This window comes from Entelurus aequoreus, linkage group LG04 (assembly GCF_033978785.1).
Source record: "Entelurus aequoreus isolate RoL-2023_Sb linkage group LG04, RoL_Eaeq_v1.1, whole genome shotgun sequence".
NCBI lineage: Eukaryota > Metazoa > Chordata > Actinopteri > Syngnathiformes > Syngnathidae > Entelurus > Entelurus aequoreus.
This window is the reverse complement of record NC_084734.1, coordinates 70287892-70309860: the sequence shown is the minus strand read 5'-3', so window position 1 is coordinate 70309860 and position 21969 is coordinate 70287892. Positions and strand designations below refer to the sequence as shown.

At 37.9% G+C, this 21969-nt stretch overlaps 1 protein-coding gene across 1 annotated transcript; it reads right to left on the bottom strand.

Annotated features, from left to right (window-relative positions):
- Positions 1-2264: 2264 nt before the first annotated feature.
- On the bottom strand, positions 2265-19891 carry gabrp (gamma-aminobutyric acid type A receptor subunit pi). The gene is made up of 10 exons (XM_062043736.1): positions 19777-19891; positions 12966-13031; positions 12746-12858; positions 12599-12666; positions 12277-12494; positions 6300-6382; positions 5972-6109; positions 5740-5892; positions 2922-3115; positions 2265-2851 (listed from the first exon to the last, which is right to left on the bottom strand). The coding sequence occupies exons 2-10, from the start codon at positions 13016-13018 to the stop codon at positions 2522-2524; spliced, it is 1350 nt and encodes a 449-aa protein (XP_061899720.1). The 5' UTR covers positions 13019-13031; positions 19777-19891; the 3' UTR covers positions 2265-2521.
- Between the last annotated feature and the right edge of the window lie 2078 nt (positions 19892-21969).

The window sequence follows — 21969 nt, the reverse complement described above, 5'->3', positions numbered from 1 at the left end:
AGAATGCTGAAATTATTATTATTATTATTATTATTATTATTATTATTAATAATAATAATAATTATTATTATTATTATCATTATTATTATTATTATTATTGTTATTATTATCATTATTATCATTATTATTATTTTGTTAACCCACACAGTAATAGCAAAGTCACAATAAACTTTATATCTAAACCTCTACTGTGAGAGAAATGTGATCCGTCGTAAACACAGTGCATTTTATTTTGAAAATTAACCCGGTGTTTTATTTTGTATTTTGTTCACTACTTCCTGTCCCGCACGATCCGCTCTGCTCTGTGCGGACTTGATGTGGCGTGCTCAATTGATGCGCCGTGCTCCGACATCCGGCAAAAACAGAAGCTGACACATTGAATAATAGAATAATACAGCGTTTTTCTGCAATATTACCCATATTAGATGCTGAATAAGTGGACGGCGACTAGACCATAACATAACTCACAGGTTCAAGTTGCTCCACTGTCACGTCTCCGGCTCAGGGGCGCAGTTGGCTCTCTCTCCTCTCACTTACTCACTCACTCGCCCTCTCTCTCTCTCTCTCTCTGTCTCTCTCTCTCTCTCTCTGGCCGAAGCGGCAGGCTCAAACAACCCCGTATTACAAGAAAACGTGGAGGTTTTTTTTGTTTTTTTTTACATCCCTGACAGGAATTTATTAATGTTGTTTAAAGAAAAAGAAAAAAAAACACACTCACACAGGCAGAGGGCAGTTTTTAAGACGAGGCAAAAAAGGGCAGGGGCTCAAGCACCCATAGGGCCCTATGCGTGCACGTGCCTGCTCCTGAGTATAAGTCGCACCCTCGGCCAAACTATGAAAAAAACTGCGACTTATAGTCAGAAAAATACGGTACATGAAAAAATAATCAAATGCATAGGAAATTGCGTTATGATATAATATGAGCCGAATCCTTGTACATAATCATGTATTATTGACTGTTACAAGCGGCAGCCATAACTACATTGTGGCCCTCAATGAAAGCAAATTTGACACCGCTGATGTAGAGACACTAAAAGTGAGAAAAAAAAACAAAGCAAACATGTTTGGATTTACAAATGATGTCGCTTTTTTGTGTGTTCTTTTTTATGGCACAAGCAAGACGAAACAGCTTGTTTGACTACTACTGCTTTCATGTTAGTTTCCAAAGATGTCCAACAAGACCAGAACAAGTCACTGTTATGAGAAAGAGAATCTTGCTAAATATACTCGCTAAATTGGCAACACTGATCCCTCCTGCTGCGTCTTCTTATTCTCTGGCAGTCCAGGTGCATATGAAGTGTGTTAAAAAGCAGAGTTATGAAAGCATCTGCTGTAACGACAAGCTAAATTGACATTATATGTTGGTGAGAGCAACAAGTATGAATGTATATGAGGCGGTCCAAGGGGTCGCCACAAGTATGACAAACACGGAGTATTATGACAGAAGTTGACAAAAGTTTGCTTTTTATTTGCGTCCGCTGTTACTGAAATGAAAGCCTCAACTATCACAAACAGTACATCACGCAAGCCTGTCCGGTATCGTTGTTTGATTAGTCTAATGCAGGGGTCGGCAACCCAAAATGTGGAAAGAGCCATATTGGACCAAAAATACAAAAACAAATCTGTCTGGAGCCGCAACAAATTAAAAGCCATATTACATACACATAGTGTGTCATGAGATATAAATTGAATTAAGAGGACTTAAATGAAACTAAATGAGCTCAAATATAGCTACAAATGAGGCATAATGATGCAATATGTACATATAGCTAGCCTAAATAGCATGTTAGCATCGATTAGCTTGCAGTCATGCAGTGACCAAATATGTCTAATTAGCACTCCACACAAGTCAATAACATCAACAAAACTCACCTTTGTGCACTCACGCACAACGTTAAAAGTGGGGTGGACAAAATGAGACAGAAAAAGAAGTGGCATAAAACACGTCCTAGAAAGTCGGAGAAAGTTGTACATGTAAACAAGGTGAGTTCAAGGACCGCCAAAATTAGTAGGACAAAACGGCGCTCGCCAAATACTGGAATCAGTGAAGCATGTTTAATATAAACAGTGTGATTTATAACAATTAGGGAGGTTTGTGTCATGTTTGTCATACAGAAACCATATTAAAACAAAAAATATATTTTTTTCCCCCTCATCTTTTTCCATTTTTCATACATTTTTGAAAAAGCTTCAGAGAGCCACTAGGGCGGCGCTAAAGAGCCGCATGCGGCTCTAGAGCCGCGGGTTGCCGACCCCTGGTCTAATGTTACATGCTGTGAAGATAATTACAGAAAATGATGTGTCAAAACAACAATGGAGGCAGTAATCAAAAGCAGCGTGTGATGCAGTTTAATCTGCTAAATATTCACATGTGTATAATCGGGTGTTTTTAATTCATAATTTGGTCGAAAGTTTAACTTTGTTTTCCTTATAACTTGTCAACCAAAAAGCCTGTCTGGTAGCTTCAGATGCCAACAGGGATGTGAAGCAGCTGCTGAGCACAGCAGCTTGTGAGCGTGTCTCAAAAAAAGAGATAATAAAGCCAGTAGAGAATATTGACAAAGAGGAACGCCGTGGGGAAAACGGTGCGGGCATGCCGATCAATGTTGTGTGGGTTTTCCACGATGAAGATGGACACCACCCTCTTTGAGGCGTCCTTCACTGATAACAGGCAGCCTTGATCTGGCTTCTCCTCCTCGGGTTCCCCGGGGGTCTTCGTGCCGCTGTTGGCTGACTGTTGTGCAGGTTCCTCGGCGGAGGGGCCCGCTTCCAGGCAATTCTTTGGATGGCTGTAGCGGGCGATGGGGATGGAGCCATTTCCGCTGGACTCATTGAACTCTCTTGCAAGTTCCTAACAGAAAGACAGAAGCTCTCAATGACCGAAGAACATGCATTGGTTACTCTTTGGCTTTTTGCCACACCCGGTGTAGATCCTCTATGGTCTGGTGTTGCATCGTGTAGAAGTGTGCACAGGCGTACTCCAGCAGGGCACCAAAGATGAAGGTGAAGCAAATGCCCAGGTAGACGTCTATGGCCTTGATGAAGCAGTTGGCGTTGGGTAGGGAAGTGCGAGCGCCCATCATCAGAGTGGTCATTGTGAGGACTGTCGTCACACCTGGTGAGTAAATCACAAACATGCGATCATCTCGACCCCCCCCCCCCTCAATTAACATCAGTTCATTGCAATGTTGTTACAGCCAAGTGACGGGAAGAATTTGTCACATTTAACCAAAACTTTGGCTTAAATAATTTACAAAAACTAAAATTAAACAACAAATATATGGAGGTTCATTTGTGTCTGTAAAGCTTTTTTGACACAAAATGTATGTAACTGGATGTTTTTGTGTTGGAATTTTGTGAACTGATTTTCCCTTCAAATGTTCAAAATGTAATTAATCAAAATGTTGTCTTAAAAAAATTTAGTGTTTTGAAATTCACTTGATAATGATTCAATTTTTTTTGTTTTTTTTTACACACGCATTTTGCTCAGAATTTTTAACTAATTGTAACCGATGTTTTTTGTGTTTGAATTTTGTCAACTCTATTTTTTTTTACATGGACTCACGCCGACAATTTGATTGAATAAAAAAAAAAATTGTGACCAAAATGCATGTGTGTAAAAAATTAGGTTTTCACAGAATTTTTATCATTTGGGTGAATTTTAAAACCATGTGTTTGAATGAAAACCTGACATTTTTTTTTAATCAGAATTTTTATTCAATTGAATTTTCAGCATATTTTGAAAAAAATCAGTTCACAAAATGTAAACAAAAAAAAAATCGGTACATAAATTCAGTGACAAACAAATATTTGGCAATAAAGACACAAACTAACCTCAATAAATGTATACATTTTGAAAACTTCAATAATTTGAAGCAATTTGGGAAATAAAGTGTCTTTTCACAAGTCCCCATACTTTGAAAGTTTTAACACATCAAATTGTATAAAAAAAAAATGTTTATTCTTAATTGTCAATCAAATACAATATGCTGTACTCGATATAATGTGTATATGAGGATCATTAATCGCCACTATTATATTTAATTAAGTTTTAATTAACATTTTTATTAGAATTATACTTCCTGATTGTAATCTCACTTCGAATTCATGATTGAATGGGGGTTTGGGAGACGTTCTTGAATAAAGTCGGAATTTTGCACCAGCCTGGAAGTGGGTTTTATGTTGTACATTTTTCTAACCACTATTTGCTTATGCATCCATCCATTTTCTACCGCTTGTCCCTTTCGGGGTAACCGCTATTTTAATTAAACATATTTATATCCGGTTTTATTTTGACACGCAGTTACTCACGTGGCAATGTCAACCTTTACTTCCTCTACTTCAATGCTAATTACTGTTGCCCCCTGCGATGCTAGTTACTCTCATTTGTTAACATTAGACTGACCATACATCCTCTTTCCCGGACATGTCCTCTTTTGCGGGGCTGTCCGGGCGGGGCTTTTAAATGCCTCAAATGTCCGGCATTATGAGTCAGGGTTGTATTTTCAATGTACATCCAGGGTTAAGAAGGTGTTAAAGACTAAACAAATTGTGAAGGTGTGTGCACGCAGCAGCATTGGTGAGGGAGGGGCAGAGACAGAGAGAGCATAAGGCGGATTGATTGTCAAGGCATACTTGGTCAACAGCCATGCAGGTCACACTGAGGGTGGTCGTATAAACAACTTTAACACTGTTACAAATGTGCGCCACACTGTGAACCCACACCAAACAAGAATGACAAACACATTTTGGGAGAACATCCGCACCGTAACACAACATAAACACAACAGAACAAATACCCAGAACCCCTTGCAGCACTAACTCTTCCGGGACGCTACAATATACAACCCCCGCTACCTCCTACCTTATTATTTTGTGTCTTTGCCATTAAAGACATAGTTTTGTTTGACAAAAAAGGGCGGAAAACAAACCAACATAAAAATAACTCAAACATTTTTAAATGAGGGATAGATCTGAAGTTGATGTAGACTCCAAAGATATAGGCGTTGAATATAAAATATATGTATGCCTTGGCACACCATTGTCATCGTTTCATGACCGAAGCAAAACACTTTTTACACTTTTATACTAAAATAAATACACCTACAACTTATGAAATAAAAACATAGAAAAAACTACCAGCAGCGGTAAAGTTCAGATCCATGAAGGAAAGAAGAAAGTGAATGAATGTTTATAACTGAAGCCATTTACATATGTATACAATTTTTTATTTTTTTTTAATTATTTTTTTAATGAATTAAGTAACGTTTATGACAACCTTTTTTCCAAAACACAATATAGAATGTGTTACGTTTATAATTTTTTTTCAAAACGCTTACAAAAAAGTGGGACCCCAAAAATTTACTGTGGGACCCCATTTTTATGAATTGATGGGGTCCCTGGGACCCCATTTTGAAAATTCCTAGCGCCAACACTGCTGTCAACAGAGGAGAAAAAATGCTTTATTTAAATAAATATATTATTTATAAAGCAAGTTCGGGTATCATTGGCAAATTTTCACCTATTCCCGGCCTTGGCGTGCTGCTATATGTGTCCTCTTTTTGGGATTTCAGAATATGGTCAGCCTAGTTAACATTGCTGTTTTGTTTGTGTTGAGCGTTATTCCACTACATGTTTATAAACTAACTCACCCCGGGGTAAGTGTTCCCTTGGGTTATCATTTTTTTTTTTTAAATCCCAGCTGTTTATGCCATATGCGTGTTTACTGTAACTACTAACCAATGCAGGTCCTGGCAGGTACAGAAGACTGGCTGATCCAGAATGAGACCCAAGAAAGCACCACCAGCAGAGTGGAGGGAACATATGTCTCCAAGATGAAGAACAACACATTTCTGCGCAGTGCAAAATGCAGCACCAGCTTGGGGTATTGTCCTGCAAACACACACACACACCCGTTAAGCATTTAAAAAGCTGTAAACCAAATGGGGTGTAGTGAAAGTTCTCTTCTTACCAGTCTCATAAACAGCTTCTGACACAGACGTGTAGTAGCTCTCCACACTGTACTGAGCCAGCCGCAGAGTGTCCAGACCCTTAACTGAATCATTCCCCCTGGTCCAGTAAAAGACAACATCCTGCAGGTTGTAGCCCCCTGGTTACACAACACAACATGTTACTGAGTCTTCTCTCGTCTGCGCCAAACGCTACCCTTTTGTATTTATTCACCCACATACTTACTACGATGATGATGACGAAAGTGAGGAAGATGGCAGTGATAGTGAGGATGATTTACGTTGGGATGGAATGGATGTGGGTGCGCTAAAGAGCTGAGAGGTACTCACAGCTCTCTAGCTGCAGGGTGCACACCTGCCTGTCCATGGGGTATTTGGTCAGGTCCATGTTGCAGGCGATTGTGGCTGTGATGCTGTTGTTACAGAAAGACTGTCAGAATATGTCACCAAAACCTGGGGGCGGTACATCTAAGAAGGACAGCTCCAGACGGGGAGAAACTGATCAGGCGGGCCGGCTCCACGATCGGGAATAAAACTGGACTCACTGGTGACGGTGGCAGAGAAGTGGACTGTGGAAAAACTAGTGAGAGCACCATGGATGATGCCAGTCACCCTCTGCGTACCGTTATCAGTAGCCAGAGGAGCCTGTTCAGTGCTAGACTGCTTCATCCCAAGTGCAGGACTAATAGACTAAAAAACTCCTTTGTCCCACACGCCTTCAGACTGTACAATTCCTCTTTGGGAGGGGGGGGGCGTATTAGGATGACAGGGGGATGCAAAACAATAACAATACTGAAATAAACTACAACAAAAAACAGTGCAATTAACAGTGCATTACATTTGCATAACATGGTCACTACTGCAACGTTTCTCTTGTTATATTCTTATTTTTACTGTTATATTTTCTATTTTATTTCCATTTATACCCCCATTATTTACTTTTTACAAGTTGGTAGAGTGGCCGTGCCAACAATCGGAGGGTTGCTGGTTACTGGGGTTCAATCCCCACCTTCTACCATCCTAGTCACATCCGTTGTGTCCTTGGGCAAGACACTTCATCCCTGCTTCTGATGGCTGCTGGTTAGCGCCTTGCATGGCAGCTCCCGCCATCAGTGTGTGAATGGGTGAATGTGGAAATACTGTCAAAACGCTTTGAGTACCTTGAAGGTAGAAAAGCGCTATACAAGTATAACCCATTTATCATTTATTTATTTACACTGCTGCTAGAATTCTTATTTTCCTGAGGGAACTCTCCTGAAGGAATCAATAAAGTACTATCCATCTATCTACATCAGGGGTCCCCAAACTACGGCCCACGGGCCATATACGGCCCGCCAGCGTCCATAATCCGGCCCGCTCGTAGTCCAGAATACAATTTTTTTTTAAAAAGAACTATTTATTTTTATTATTTTGTATTTTTTTTTTATTTTTTATCTGTCCTTTTTTGCCTATCCATCAATCCATTTTCTACAGCTTTTTACTGGGTCTCCTAGGGCTAGGCAGATACAGCCCGCCAGCGTCCAAAATCCGGCCTTTTAAAAAAAAAAAGTTTCATTTAATTAAAAAAAATAAAATGTATCTGTCTTTTTTCACCCATCCATCAATCCATTCTCTACCGCTTGTTACTGGACCTCCATCGATAACGTGACATCATCACGCTTGCACCCCAAAATCAGTCGAGAGCGCGACAAGCGCGTGCTCTTTCAGTCAATTAAAATTAATATAGTGACATCGTTGGACTCCGAGTGTAGAGTTTTTAAATATCAGTGGACATATGACTTTTTTTTGTTCAGTGTAAGGAAAAAGCAGTTTAGATTTTATATATATATATATATATATATATATATATATATATATATATATATATATATATATATATATATATATATATATATATATATATATATATATATATATATATATATATAAAAGTGTATATATATAAGTGTGTATATATATATATATATATACACTTATATATATATACACTTATATATATATATATATATATATATATATACATATATATATACACACATATATATATATGTGTGTGTATATATACAATATATATATATATATATATATATATATATATACATATATATATATATATATATATATATATATATATATATATATATATATATATATATATATATATATATATATATATATATACACACATATATATATATGTGTGTGTATATATACAGTATATATATATATATATATATATATATATATATATATATATATATATATATATATATATATATATATATATATATATATATATATATATATATAGCCCGGCCCCTGGCCACATTTTTTTAACCCAATGCGGCCCCTGGGTCAAAGTTTGGGGACCCCTGATCTACATATTTAAAATGAGTCTAGAAAACTTGAATTGTATTAGTAGTCTTGCATTACCCTGTGTAGTGATTCTTCTGTTTTGGTACTCCCGCATTTTTCTCAGGATTCAGTTTTTAACCAAACGTTTCCAATTTTGTGGTGCCAAACATTGTTTTCCGACGCATTATTCTGCAGAATCCAGTGCCTAAACAAAGAATCCCACGCGTTGGTAAATCAGTCCCGTTTTGTTTTAATTGTTGCAAAATAACCCACCAGGGGGCCAAAGAAAGTCGCAAGTGCCAGCACTTGGAGAAAAAATCTGACCAACACTGTTGATTTCAAGAAAGAACAAACTTTTTTTCACACTTTTAAAACAATGTTTATCCTTTTATAACCAAACTTGAATCTAATTTGATGCATGTTTTGTTCTAAAACTAATTCAAAGGGAAGAAGGTTTTTTTATATTTGTGAAAACTAACATAATTGGAAATTGGATAAAATTCCTATGCTTTGAAAATATATGTTATTTTATTCTTTTATTTTTCCATATTTAACATATTGTGTTGAAGTTTGGGGAAATGTTTATAAAACAAACATAGACCCAATAATTAAACTTCAAAAAAGAGTCATTAGAATAATACACAAAGCGTGCTACTATGAGCATACTAATCCATTATTTATAAGTTCTAATGTGTTAAAATTGTCATATATTGTGTTTTTAAAAACAATGGAAATTATGTTTCAAGTAAAGAACAACAGCCTTCCAGCTTGTATTCTTAAGTTATTTCAATTAAGAGGAGAAAACTATAATTTACGGGGGATATTCATTTATGAAATAGGTAAAGTAAGAATTAATATAAAATACACATGTATTTCAGTTTTAGGAGTTAAATGGTGGAACAAGGTCAGTGATGAGCTGAAGACATGTACTTCTTTGTTAAGGTTTAAGAAAACATTGAAAGGTGAAATAATAGAAAATTATAAAATATAGTAGCAATTACTTTCATCCCATTGATTTTTTTTTTTAACAATCTTATTTTCAGTGGAGGTATAGGATAGGCAAATATAAGCTTTGGCTTCAGCCTATTCCTTTTTCGGTCATTCTTTGTATTTTATTTTATTTTTGTGTGTAAATGTGTATGATTGTTAAATATGTATAATCTGTACTGTTGAACTGGTCACACAAAATGGTTAATGGTTGATGGTTGATTATATGACCAAAATAAACTTATTTCATTCATTCATTCATTCAAAAGGGGTAGGATTAAATAAGTTCTGCTTCTTCCTACTCCTTTTCGGACGTGCTGTAATGAAACAACTGGAAATGTGTGATGCATTACATTGTATTGTATGCATGTTCCAAATAAACTGAAACTGAACTGAACTGAAATGTATAAACCTTCCTAACTCATCTCCAACCAGGATTTGAACCCAGTACCACAGCACGGTACAACATGTGCTCTCTCGTAGTTTTCATTGCTTTTTGCATTGAACAAAGAGAGCAAAGTCTACCACGTTAAATTCATTGTGTGTTTAACATACTTGGCCAAAAAATCTGATTCTCATTGCACCAAAGTGTGTTTTTTAAATATATTCATATATGTTCTTTTATAATTTGATCTTTACCTGACCTTTTGGAACATATTACAAAACATAAACCAAGGGACCAAGTGACAGAAATACACGTACATATTTTTTTTTTAAACATATTCTGCTTTTTTTTTTTTTTTTTTTTAAATCAAAACCTAAACCTCAAAACCCCCATTGTTTTTTTTATTTTTTTACCATTTTTGGAATAATTTAACTGGAGTATGCACATACACAGTAGGGAAAAACACACAAAATAAACATTTCACAAGTTGTGGTACCTAAGAGAGATGGGGTACCGATTGGCTGTTAACGTTGTGCAAATAAAAATCACTTTTGGCAATACTCGTCAAGGCCAACAATCACACATTTGTATCTGACAAATTGTCGGGCATTTGTGTCGTTAAAACCAGTTTAACATTTGATAGTGTTATGATCAATATAAGCTATTAAAACAATTAGCATGTCTTAATGTGCCTCATTTTTAGGACCAGAAACAGTATGAACATTACATCCGATTACTGCAACCAAAATTATAATTTCATCGATCAACGATGTCGGTCAAATATATGCGTGTGCATGATAAAGTCATTTAATTATAGCGATCGCGCCTCTCCCCAATAAATAATGACACGCCACATTGCACGATGATTATTTTGTGCAGAATACACTCAAAGTTCAATATAGTGCAGTCTAATATAACACGACATTCTATGTAACGTAATCGTGCCGTGGACCCCGAATTTTCAGAACAGAGTCAATCGCGGTGTTTTTCAGAAAATTAGCGCGTACCGTATTTGTCGGACTATAAGTCGCAGTTTTTTTCATAGTTTGGCCAGGGGTGCGACTTATACTCAGGAGCGACTTATGTGTGAAATTATTAACACGTTGCCGTAAAATATCAAATAATATTATTTAGCTCATTCACGTAAGAGACTAAACGTATAAGATTTCATCGGATTTAGCGATTAGGAGTGACAGATTGTTTGGTAAACGTATAGCATGTTCTATATGTTATAGTTATTTGAATGACTCTTACCATAATATGTTACGTTAACATACCAGGCACGTTCTCAGTTGGTTATTTATGCGTCATATAACGTACACTTATTCAGCCTGTTGTTCACTGTTCTTTATTTATTTAATTGCCTTTCAAATGTCTATTCTTGGTGTTGGGTTTTATCAAATAAATTTCCCCCAAAAATGCGACTTATACTCCAGTGTGACTTATATATGTTTTTTCCTTCTTTATTATGCATTTTCGGCCGGTGCGAATTATACTCCGGAGCGACTTATACTCTGAAAAATACGGTATTTAGGAACTTACTCAGTATATCCTAATGAAAGTCTCAAACTAGAGGGATTTAAGGATTTTTTTATATTTTTTTAAATTAACTACCTACAAATAACAAAATATGGACTGGTGCATAGTGGTGACGTGGGAGCACAATCCACCATTCATGTCATGTCATGTCACGTCACGTGGGGGCATTATCCATCCAGCAGGTTTAGGCAGCTGAACTAAGCGCATAACTTTTTCGACAAGAAAAAGGTAAGAAATAAGGGTATCTTTAAAACGCGATCTCGGAAATAGTGCATTTTATGTATCCAACTTTGAGTGTACAGTAACTCAAAATAAGTCCACAACGCAAATACTCAACAAAGTGAAGGAAATTAGCGCACCTATTGTATGACTACCAGTCGGGGTGTCCAGATAAAACGTCTTCATTTACAATAGGATATCGGTACGAATCATAGCAGATACAATTAGTATTTTGTAGTGTGAAATGTCAGAAAAGACAAGTGAAATTACTAAAACAGAGAACAATATTAGGTATGAAAAACACAAACATTTTTATTACTAACCGTTTAGAATGGACTTATATTGTCTTTAAATTGAACTGGAGTATAGTAATTGGTTTGATGGTGACTCCCAATGACCATAATAATTCCTTAAATTGAGGTCAGGACAGAGTAAATTGAATAATGCGCACACAAATACTCATGCTTCTGACTTAGAGACCTTATGTGCGTAATTACTTTGTAAATATAATTATTTGATGCTTGTTGTGTTTTAGGCCGGAATATTGTCCAATAATTAGGTGCTCTAGTGTGCTTAGCTGTTGCGTAGCTGCTGGTAGCTTATAGCCTACCATGTTTGCCTTCTGTAAATGACTTCACTAACATACAAGAAAGCACAAACTAAATGCAATGCAGTACTGATTGTATTTTTGCTCAAATCGGACCAATATCCAATATCGGATTGTATTGTTTTCTAATCACTTCAACAGTTGGGACTACTTTTGTCTCTCCGTGTGTGCTTATTGCTCAATTGATCCATTTATGGATGAGTATTGAAACATACCGGAGTGCATAGAGAACCGTCCCGTTACTGAAGATGCGTATGAGGCGGTTCTCCACCGTCACGTCATGCAGGAATGAGCGCTTGGAGTCTGGAATGAAAGTGTCAGGGATCCAGAGCAGCGACACCAGGCGTCCATCCACGCTGACACTCTCATTCCCTGGGAACACCAGCCTGGAATCACGCCAGCGCTGGCGGAGGAAAATTGTTGCAGTGTAGTCCTGGAAAAGAAACACATTGGTGACTGAAATCCTCAATATTCTTTTGATTGCTTTATTCCCACAGAGACGTGTCTCATTGAAAATTAATAGAAGCTCTATTGTACCATATTGATTTCAGAGATGGCATCGATGCTTGCGATGTCAAGACTCATACCGATTTCCACCGGACCTTCTGTCAGAGAGACATGAGAAGCTTCGGCATACAAAAACAATATGTGAGTAATACAATTGCAACGAAAGACTAGTCCTACCATTGAAATTGGGTCTCAGGTAGCGGTTGTATCCTTTCATTAGTTTTTGAATGGTCGGCAGAAGCTGGGAGTCGTTCCAGTCCCCCCAATGATTGCCAGGAAACATGCAAGCACTGGGGATCATAGATGGATAGAAAGGGTTTGAAAGGAATTATCAATCAATATGTCATCTCAGTACTCTCTTGGACCGATATCACCGAAAGGATCTGAGGTGTCTCACCAGAGTGTGAAGGTCATGCCCAGGATCACTGGCGTGTGCAGCTGGATAAACATTGTGGACCGGCAGCTGATGAAGACAAATCTGCATTTTTACAGAATTTTAAGGTAGGAGAGCACTGACCCTATAGTCCCAAATCCAGGTTATGAATGAAAATGAAGTCTTCTCACTTGCATAATCGGTAATGAAACTATGTGCGTTTTCTGGACGGGTTAAACTAAGCTTTAGGTTTGTGTCATAAGTAGGGGTGTAACGGTACACAAAAATTTCGGTTCGGTACGTACCTCGGTTTAGAGGTCACGGTTCGGTTCATTTTCGGTACAGTAAGAAAACAACAAAATATAAATTTTTTGGTTATTTACCAAATTTGTAAACAATGGCATAACATCCATATACACACAGGATCCATTGCCAGGGTTAATTTGGTCAACATATATAAAATAAAAACTAAATAAGATAAGGCTCAGAATGGTTTCTTAACAAAATCTTTCTACACATAAAGTGTTTTTTTTTATTGATTGATTGATTGATTGATTGAGACTTTTATTAGTAGATTGCACAGTACAGTACGTATTCCGTACAATTGACCACTAAATGGTAACACCCCCAATAAGTTTTTCAACTTGTTTAAGTCGGGGTCCACGTTAATCAACATTAAACTGCCTCAAGTTGTTGCTCAGATTAAATAAAATGACAAAACTTTTCTTCTACATATAAAAAGTGCAACATTAAACAGTTTCAAGTCAACTCAGCCTCAGATTAACTTTTCTCCCCCCCACACCCTCCCCTCAGCCTGGCTAACTTGGCAGTTAGAGGATATATGGGCTCATTGTTCTTCCACCATAGAAGTGGGTCAAAATCTAGTTTTTAATGCAATATGGACTTATATCTGCTGCTATAAAAACATTTTTTATTGCTTTAGCCCTGCCTGACTCGCCGAGGAGAGGCTGCTTGAATGCGGTGGTGACGCTTCAAATGAGTTAGCATGTGTTATGAGAGTAGCGTATGTGTGTGTGTGGCCCTTTAATATGTGACAGTATATTAAAGGGGCGGCATGGCGTAGTGGGTAGAGCAACCGTGCCAGAAACTTGAGGGTTGCAGGTTTGCTCCCCGCCTCTTACCATCCAAAAAAAAAAATCGCTGTCGTTGTGTCCTTGGGCGGGACACTTCACCCTTGCCCCCGGTGCCACTCACACCGGTGAATTGAATGATGAATGATAGGTGGTGGTCGGAGGGGCCGTTGGCGCAAATTGCAGTCAGTCTACCCCAGGGCAGCTGTGGCTACAAATGTAGCTTACCACCACCTGGTGTGAATGAATGATGGGATCTACATGTAAAGCGACTTTGGGTACTTAGAAAAGCGCTATATAAATCCCAGGTATTATCATTATTATTATTAGTATGTAAGGTGAGTGTGTGGGCGAGCAGGGTGAGGGAGCGGTAGCGTGAGTGCGGGGAGTGGCTAGTGTTTTGTTGGATTGGCTGTGTGCAAGACCTCAATATAGCCACGATTTGCAACTAATCGCCGGACTCGTCATTTACCCTGGAATCCGGAGCTGTGGAGACCCACTGCCGGGTAGAGTGAAGGGTGAAACCTGCGTCCTCCATTGTTGTATCGCGCAGCCAAAGTGTTCCCAAACGGGAGATCTTAACGAGGCAGGAGGGTCTTCCAGCTGTGGCTTTTACGTGTTGTCCTAGCCCGGTCGCTGCTAGCATGTGTACTCGTTCGGTACACCTTCGAACGGAACCGAAACCCCCCTACCGAAACGGTTCAATATAAATACACGTACCGTTACACCCCTAGTCATAAGAAATGTCCGACATTAGCTCACGTCTTATTTAACATCAAAATACAAAATCATTGACTTATGGGTATGTTGGTTTGATTTTGTGCAATGGTATACTAGTATAACAGAAACAAGCAAAACATTTATGATCTAAGTGTGTCAGCATTTTAAAGATATGGAGTTGGCGACTTGTTCAGGGTGTACGCCGCCTTCCGCCCGTGTGCAGCTGAGATAGGCTCCAGCAACCCCTGCGACCCCGAAAAAGGGACAAGCGGTAGAAAATGGATGGATATTGTACACATCATTGATGTAATCACTGTATCAATGTACAAAGTCAGCTGTGGTATGGGCTTATAAGTAGGGATTGGTATTGTTTACATTTTAACCAATACTAGCATCAAATCGGTACTTGCAAAATAAAAAAATGTGTACATTTTTGTAAAAAAAAACTTCTTTGTTCTAATGAAATTTTGTGACATTCAAGTGCTTTAATTAATTTGATTAATTGTAAGTGCTTAAACTGATTAAATACCTCAATTATGTCGATTACATGATAACTTATTTTATTATCAACAATTAACTTAAGAAATAAAATCCACAATAAATTGTCAGATTTATTGCAGCAGTACAGAATATAAAGAACGTGCAAAAAGCGGCTTTTGTAGTATTGATACTCATAATTCCGGGCGTTCTTGAATGCAACTTTGCTCGCCGTAACCGTCATTGGTGCATCATGAGAAAATGCTGTGTTATAGGCTGCTGTTGGCGTGTCAAGCTGAGTAAGAAGTTAAAATAAATAAACTATATCTCCCAGAATCCTGTGCGGGGGTGGAGCCTATCCAGTTGCACTTGGGCAGCGTACACATTTTACACATTATGGCATCTTTTTTTTTGTTTGTTTTTTGACATATACCACAATATTGTACCGTGGCCTTAATACGTGATAATATCGTACTGTGAGATTTTGATACCATTACATCCCTATGCCCAAGTCAAGCAGGGTTCAAACAGTACACCCTAAAACTGGTTTGTTAAATTCAATTCACTTCAGGGCCACTGGAGGTAGACTTTGGGTGGGGCTGTGCCGCACCAAGGACCTGATTTACTAAGATCCAAATACCACGTGCTATTCAGCGTGTGCAATCTATAAAATTGCGTGTACTAACAGTGCACGTGGTATTCACAACTGGTGCAGATGGCCTTATATAAATGAGTTTTTTTTGCGTGTACTATGTACCTTTTCACTAGGGAAACACTCCATGTTATCATGCTCCTATCTGTGGCGTTTTGCTATATTTTCAAACAAGCAGCAGACATGCATCACTTTTTATGGACATTTTAGAGGCAGTCCGATGCATCCACAATGAAAATACTTTTTTTTTTTTGTGCGTTGCAAACAAACAAACGCCATTAAAAAACCACAAGCAGACACAACGCATCAATTTAATTTGTTTTAATCAGCCTCTTAACTCACCCAGCATGCCGCTATAAAATATAAAATGGTGTTGCCGTATAGACAATATTGTCTAATGTTATTTCTGACAGACCATGCAAATATGGTGACACACACACATTATCTGTTCCTCATTTGTTTCAGCACCGATCCTGCAGAACGTGAGTGTAACTGTGTCAGTTTGCACATTCTTTTCAAACGTGCTAAATAAAACTCAAAATAATGCTTGCAAAAAGGTGATGAGTGATAATAAATCACATTGTGTGTCGTATATTTGCATCTTCTCCTCCCAGTATTGTGGCCGTTTTGCTAATCAGCATATATTCTGCATATTAATGAAGACACAAAATGGATTGCACGCCTTATTCTGCCCATTTAGCAGATGCAATCCACTTTGCACATGTTTAATAGATCAGCTTTGCTTGTGCTATCAAGTTTACACGTGTTTTAGTACATGCAAACCTTTATTAAATAAGTATTTACTTGATAATTACTATTTAACCATGTGAATAAACTGATTAACTACTTCTACCAGCAGCTATAGTGATCCTGAGCTATGTTAAAAATGTAAAATTGAGTCTAAAAATGATATTAGTTGCCCAGGAAATGTTCAGAAAAAAATCTGCTTGCTTATATGAAGTTGCTCTTTGTGTTGCCCAATGTGTGTTTGATGTGCTGTCATTTCTTTGTTTGTACCGTTATCACATTTAGTGTTCTTTGGGATTCAAGGTCGGCATAATATGTTATTATTATATGTTGTTTTTGTGAAATGTTTTACATTTTCTCGATCATACTTGAGTTTAATTTGATGCAAGTTCTGTACTAATTCCACTTCAAGGGGAAAATAAATATTCAATGATTTGTTTTTTTATTACGCAATAAAAATTATAAACCTTTCAGTACAACATCAACCAGGACTTGAACCTCGTTCTACTGTCTTACTTGGCAAACACTAACACTGTGTGCCACAGGGCCAGTGAGAAGATCTGGGTAAATTTGTCATTATGTTCTTATTAGTGACGGAGCAAGAAACAGCTAGAAATACAACTGCGGTAAAATTTCATATGAAATGCCCTGCCATTCATTAATTGACATTTCACATATGCTTCTTCGCCGCAAAACGGGAATCTGCATATAGGGAGGGGGCACTCCTGACTCCATACAAAAGATGGTAGTCCAGCATTGAATAATGCATTTGAGTTTCCTTTTTTTGTTGTATTTTGATAAAACAGAAGAAAAAAGTTACTGGAAGTTATGTGAAGTAAGCAGAGAATCAATGCAAGAGTGTAAGATGACAATGGGAGTTAGGTTTTACAGTGGTTAACTTCTTTTTACACTCGAGTGACAATTAAGATCTTCTACACAAATCACCTTTGTCATTGTATTGTTGAACATTTTTACCCTGCTCCCTTATATGATGGTTCAGAATGTTAAAATTAGGGCTATATTAATGTGATTAATCACCAAAAATGATTGCATTAATCACGTACACTCTTTCAGTAGATTAATCATGCAATTTATTTTGACCGTAGAAGCTATTTTACCCGCTATATACAGTCAGTGATTAGATCAAAGCATACGTCAGTGTGCTCACCGGCAAGATTCACTCCACAATACAGCCTGAAAGAACTTTAGATAAAACTGTTTCCAGGATTTGTGCAAATAAATTCACATGCATCAAGTAAAATGTTCAAAAATGTTTCTGGATGACATTCTGACAATAAAATTGCATTTGTGTACAAATATTGGAGTCTTAACCTAATTTCAATAATGCAAGCGAGCAATCGCCTGTGATTAATCATGATTACATTAATTAGCAGACCACTCATTTTACTGTTATCAAAACAGTAGTTGACATAGTATGACATACAGGACTCCAAACATTTTTTTATGGCTATTTCAAGATGCACAGTAGTAGGGAGGCACTTAAAGGAAAATGGGCTGCATGGTCAAGTCGCTATAAGAAAGAGATTATTGCTACAAAGCAGCCCACTTACTGTATAAGTCGCTCCGGAGTATAAGTCTCACCGGCCAAAAATGCATTATAAAGAAGGAAAAAAACATAAATAAGTCGCACTGGAGTATAAGTCGCATTTTTTGGGGAAATGTATTTGATAAAACCCAACACCAAGAATAGACATTTGAAAGGCAATTTAAAATAAATAAAGAATAGTGAACAACAGGCTGAATAAGTGTACGTGTTATGACGCATAAATAACCAACTGAGAACGTGCCTGGTATGTTAACGTAACATATTATGGTAAGAGTCATTCAAATAACTATAACATATAGAACATGCTATACGTTTACCAAACAATCTGTCACTCCTAATCGCTAAATCCCATGAAATCTTGTACGTCTAGTCTCTTACGTGAATGAGCTAAATAATATTATTTGCTATTATATATTAATGTGTTAATGATTTCACACATAAGTCGCTCCTGAGTATAAGTCGCACCCCCGGCCAAACTATGAAAAAAACTGCGACTTATAGTCCAAAAAATACGGTAACCCATATTCCAAAATATGATTGATTTGATTAAAAAAGATATATCATTTGACATCACTAGTTAAAATATTACATACAAAATGTCTGCCGTCAATTAAGTTGTTATGACGGTGAAGAACAGATTGTGTTTGACTTTAGAGTATTAGTAGACATGGCTATTCTAGAAGTTTACTCTTTTATTCAAACTAATATTGAGGGTTACAATATGAGTGCAATCGCTGCAAAAATTGGACAAATATTGGGTTTGCTGGGTTCAATATTTGGTGCATCAGCCATTCCAAAACATTTGAAAATGATTTTTTTTTTTTTTTTTGCCCTGATCCATGGAGAACTTTCACTAATCCACACCTTCACTATCTTTTAATATTTTTTTATAGGGCACTTCATGCTGCCCTAATTCATGGAACCATGCCAGATATAATCCTTTCTTTAATTAAAATCAATGAAGAACACAGGTTTGTCCCCTTTTTTGGGGTGATGCCTGTGCACAAGGTGTATCCGGGAGTGTGTCACCTGCTGATTTATTAGCTTGTCCCCTCATGGTTTATTCACAAAGCCAGTCAAATAACCAATTCTGTCGCTATCTCATTAAGGATTCCCCATTGTAAAGTTACACCCCCGCCCCCTTCTTGTCACTAATAGACTTTTGTTTGCGTCTCATTAACAACCACAACATCTCTGGTTTCCGTCAGTTCCCCGATAAACGCTCCCGTTGCACTGTTACTGTAGGTGTGAGGCTGCTCCATCTATGTATTATTAACACAGTGGTGCCATTCTAAATGATGATGTTTACGGGCACAGTGATTTCCCTAGCTAATGGCTGGTATGAGACTTAAGAGTAATGTGTAATGTGTTTCTCCACACCAGTCGGCTATGATTAATTCATACTTTCATTGACGTCTCATTTTTCCCTTTAACATTACTTGTCTCAAACACATAAAGACCCATCAAGCACAGCATCATTTTCGCCCACATGTTCACTTTTTTTTTTTTTTTACTCTTTTATGACATCAAAAATGAAGAGTTTAGTCATTTTTATTTAGTAAATGTTTTTTTTAATCTTACCTGTTTTAAATATCTCTTAGTTTCTTTGTCCACCTGTTCTTTTTTGGCGCTCCTTCCTTTGTTTTCTCAGCCAGTTTTTGGCCCTCCTGTGTCCAGTGGTAGAGACTGTTGTATATCCTCGCCAAGTTGTGGTTATTTTCAAGTGTTATTACATCCATCTGCCAATGAAGCAATCATCCGGTCCTGATGTGATGCTCATGTTGCTGCTTCTGTGTATCTGCATGTCCCTGACTCTCTGCACAGCTGCCGTCATCTCCCAATAGAGCTGTTGTATAGCCCCCTCCCTCTTTTTGCACCACATCTCTCCCCCTTTCGCTCCTTCCTCACCTCTAATCTCAAGTAAGCATGACGCTTGAGTGCATATGCACGCTCTTTAACGTCCAGTTTGACGCCTGGCCTTTCCTTTTCTCTCACACCATCCTGTCCCCTGGCCCTTAATCTCAGGTCTACACCCTTTAATACGCCTCTTCGCTCAGCACTTTCTTCAAGGCTCTCCTCCTTTGTATTATTCCCGCAAGCACTGTTGCTTCTCACCTCTAAATCTGCTCCCTTGTGTCAGTGGCATCATGTGAAGTGGTTTCCTTCTAGCTGTGTACATCTTCAGTTTGTATAAAGAAGCTATGTGGCACCCGTGGAAAATGAATATCCCGGTTATCTCAGTGGTGTCCAAAATGCAGCCTGGGCGGGAGTTTTTGCCCACAGCTACAGTAGGGAAGGGATTAATATGGCCTCAACGCGAGAATTGTTTTGCAATGCAGTCTGCTGAAAATGATGGAAAGTGCCTGTGGAGGGGGGGCGTGGTCTGCGGGCCTGCCGCGGAGCGGGGTGTGTAAGGACCGGCCTCGAAGCCAGTGGCAGGTGAGTGGATTGCCCAGCTGGAGCTGGTTATCTTTTTTTTAAATTTGTTTTAATTTTTTTTAAATTTTATTTTATTTTTTTTTATGTCCTGTCCAGCTTGTCAGGCATATCATGTAGTTGATGTAGATGCCTATATCGGCTGTTCAGATTTACTTTACAAAAGAGAAGTGTAGGATACTTCTCTTGTTGCCTTATTTGTATTTGAGTTTATTAAATGTATTTATATTATCATTTGGTGCAGCCGGGCCGGAGCAGGAGGGGACAGAAAGAGAAACAAAAGGAAGACAGAGGGGTAAATTGTGGGGAAGAGAGGGGGATAAGACAGAGAGACAAAAACAACAACAGCAAACACAACATTAACAACAACAACAACAATAGAGCAACATCAGCAAATATGACATGTACAAATATGATGGTAAAAGTGATAGCAAATAAGCAGTTAGCGAAAAATAAAAAATAATACAGAAATGACAATGAGCATTATTACACTACAAATGGAGCAATACAGATACTAATAGAAATAGCGCTATTGATAATGAGGCGTGGCGAAGTTGGCAGAGTGGCTGTGCCAGCAATCGGAGTGTTGCTGGTTACTGGGGTTCAATCCCCACCTTCTACTTTCCTAGTCACGTCCGTTGTGTCCTTGGGCAAGACACTTCACCCTTTGCCTCTGATGGCTGCTGGTTAGCGCCTTGCATGGCAGCTCCCGCCATCAGTGTGTGAATGTGTGTGTGAATGGGTAAATGTGGAAATACTGTCAAAGCGCTTTGAGTACCTTGAAGGTAGAAAAGCGCTATACAAGTATAACCCATTTATCATTTATTTATTTATAATTTACCTTTATTATTTAAATGCAACAATACATATACATAATGATAACTGGAGTTACGAAAGAATGCAGAAAAATGGAGGGGAAGAAAGAGAAGCAACCTATATTAACCTTGTAGATTGTTATAGTAACAATAGGTTAAGCTTTGTCAGTGTGCCATGTGTTACCCAGTTCACCCAAGGGCAACAACGTTAATATATGTTTGATGAAACGTGATTATGTGCATGAGTGTATGTATGCATATGTACTTGTATATGTACAGAATGTGTATATGTGTTTGTACAGTGAATGTATATGTAGGAGCTGGTTATCTAATCACCTGTTGCCCTTATTAGCAGCAGCCGGACCGATACACGTGGTTGGAGTTGGAGTTGGAGTTTGAGCCAGACGAACCACACATGCGCGAGAGACTGAAAAGTCGCTGAAAAGAGTGCTGACCTGGCGCGTGTGTGCACAATAAAAACATTGTTGCACCAGACTACCGGGCTCACGAGAGGATCTTTGTG

What these genes read in the sequence shown, in the direction of transcription:
- gabrp (XM_062043736.1), bottom strand. Translation starts at nt 13,018, where the DNA reads ATGTTTATCCAGCTGCACACGCCAGTGATCCTGGGCATGACCTTCACA. An exon ending in GGCATGACCTTCACACTCTG is followed by an intron (nt 12,859 to 12,965) that starts GTGAGACACCTC and finishes TATGATCCCCAG; the next exon opens with TGCTTGCATGTTTCCTGGCA. An exon ending in ACCTGCCAGGACCTGCATTG is followed by an intron (nt 3,116 to 5,739) that starts GTTAGTAGTTAC and finishes TTTACTCACCAG; the next exon opens with GTGTGACGACAGTCCTCACA.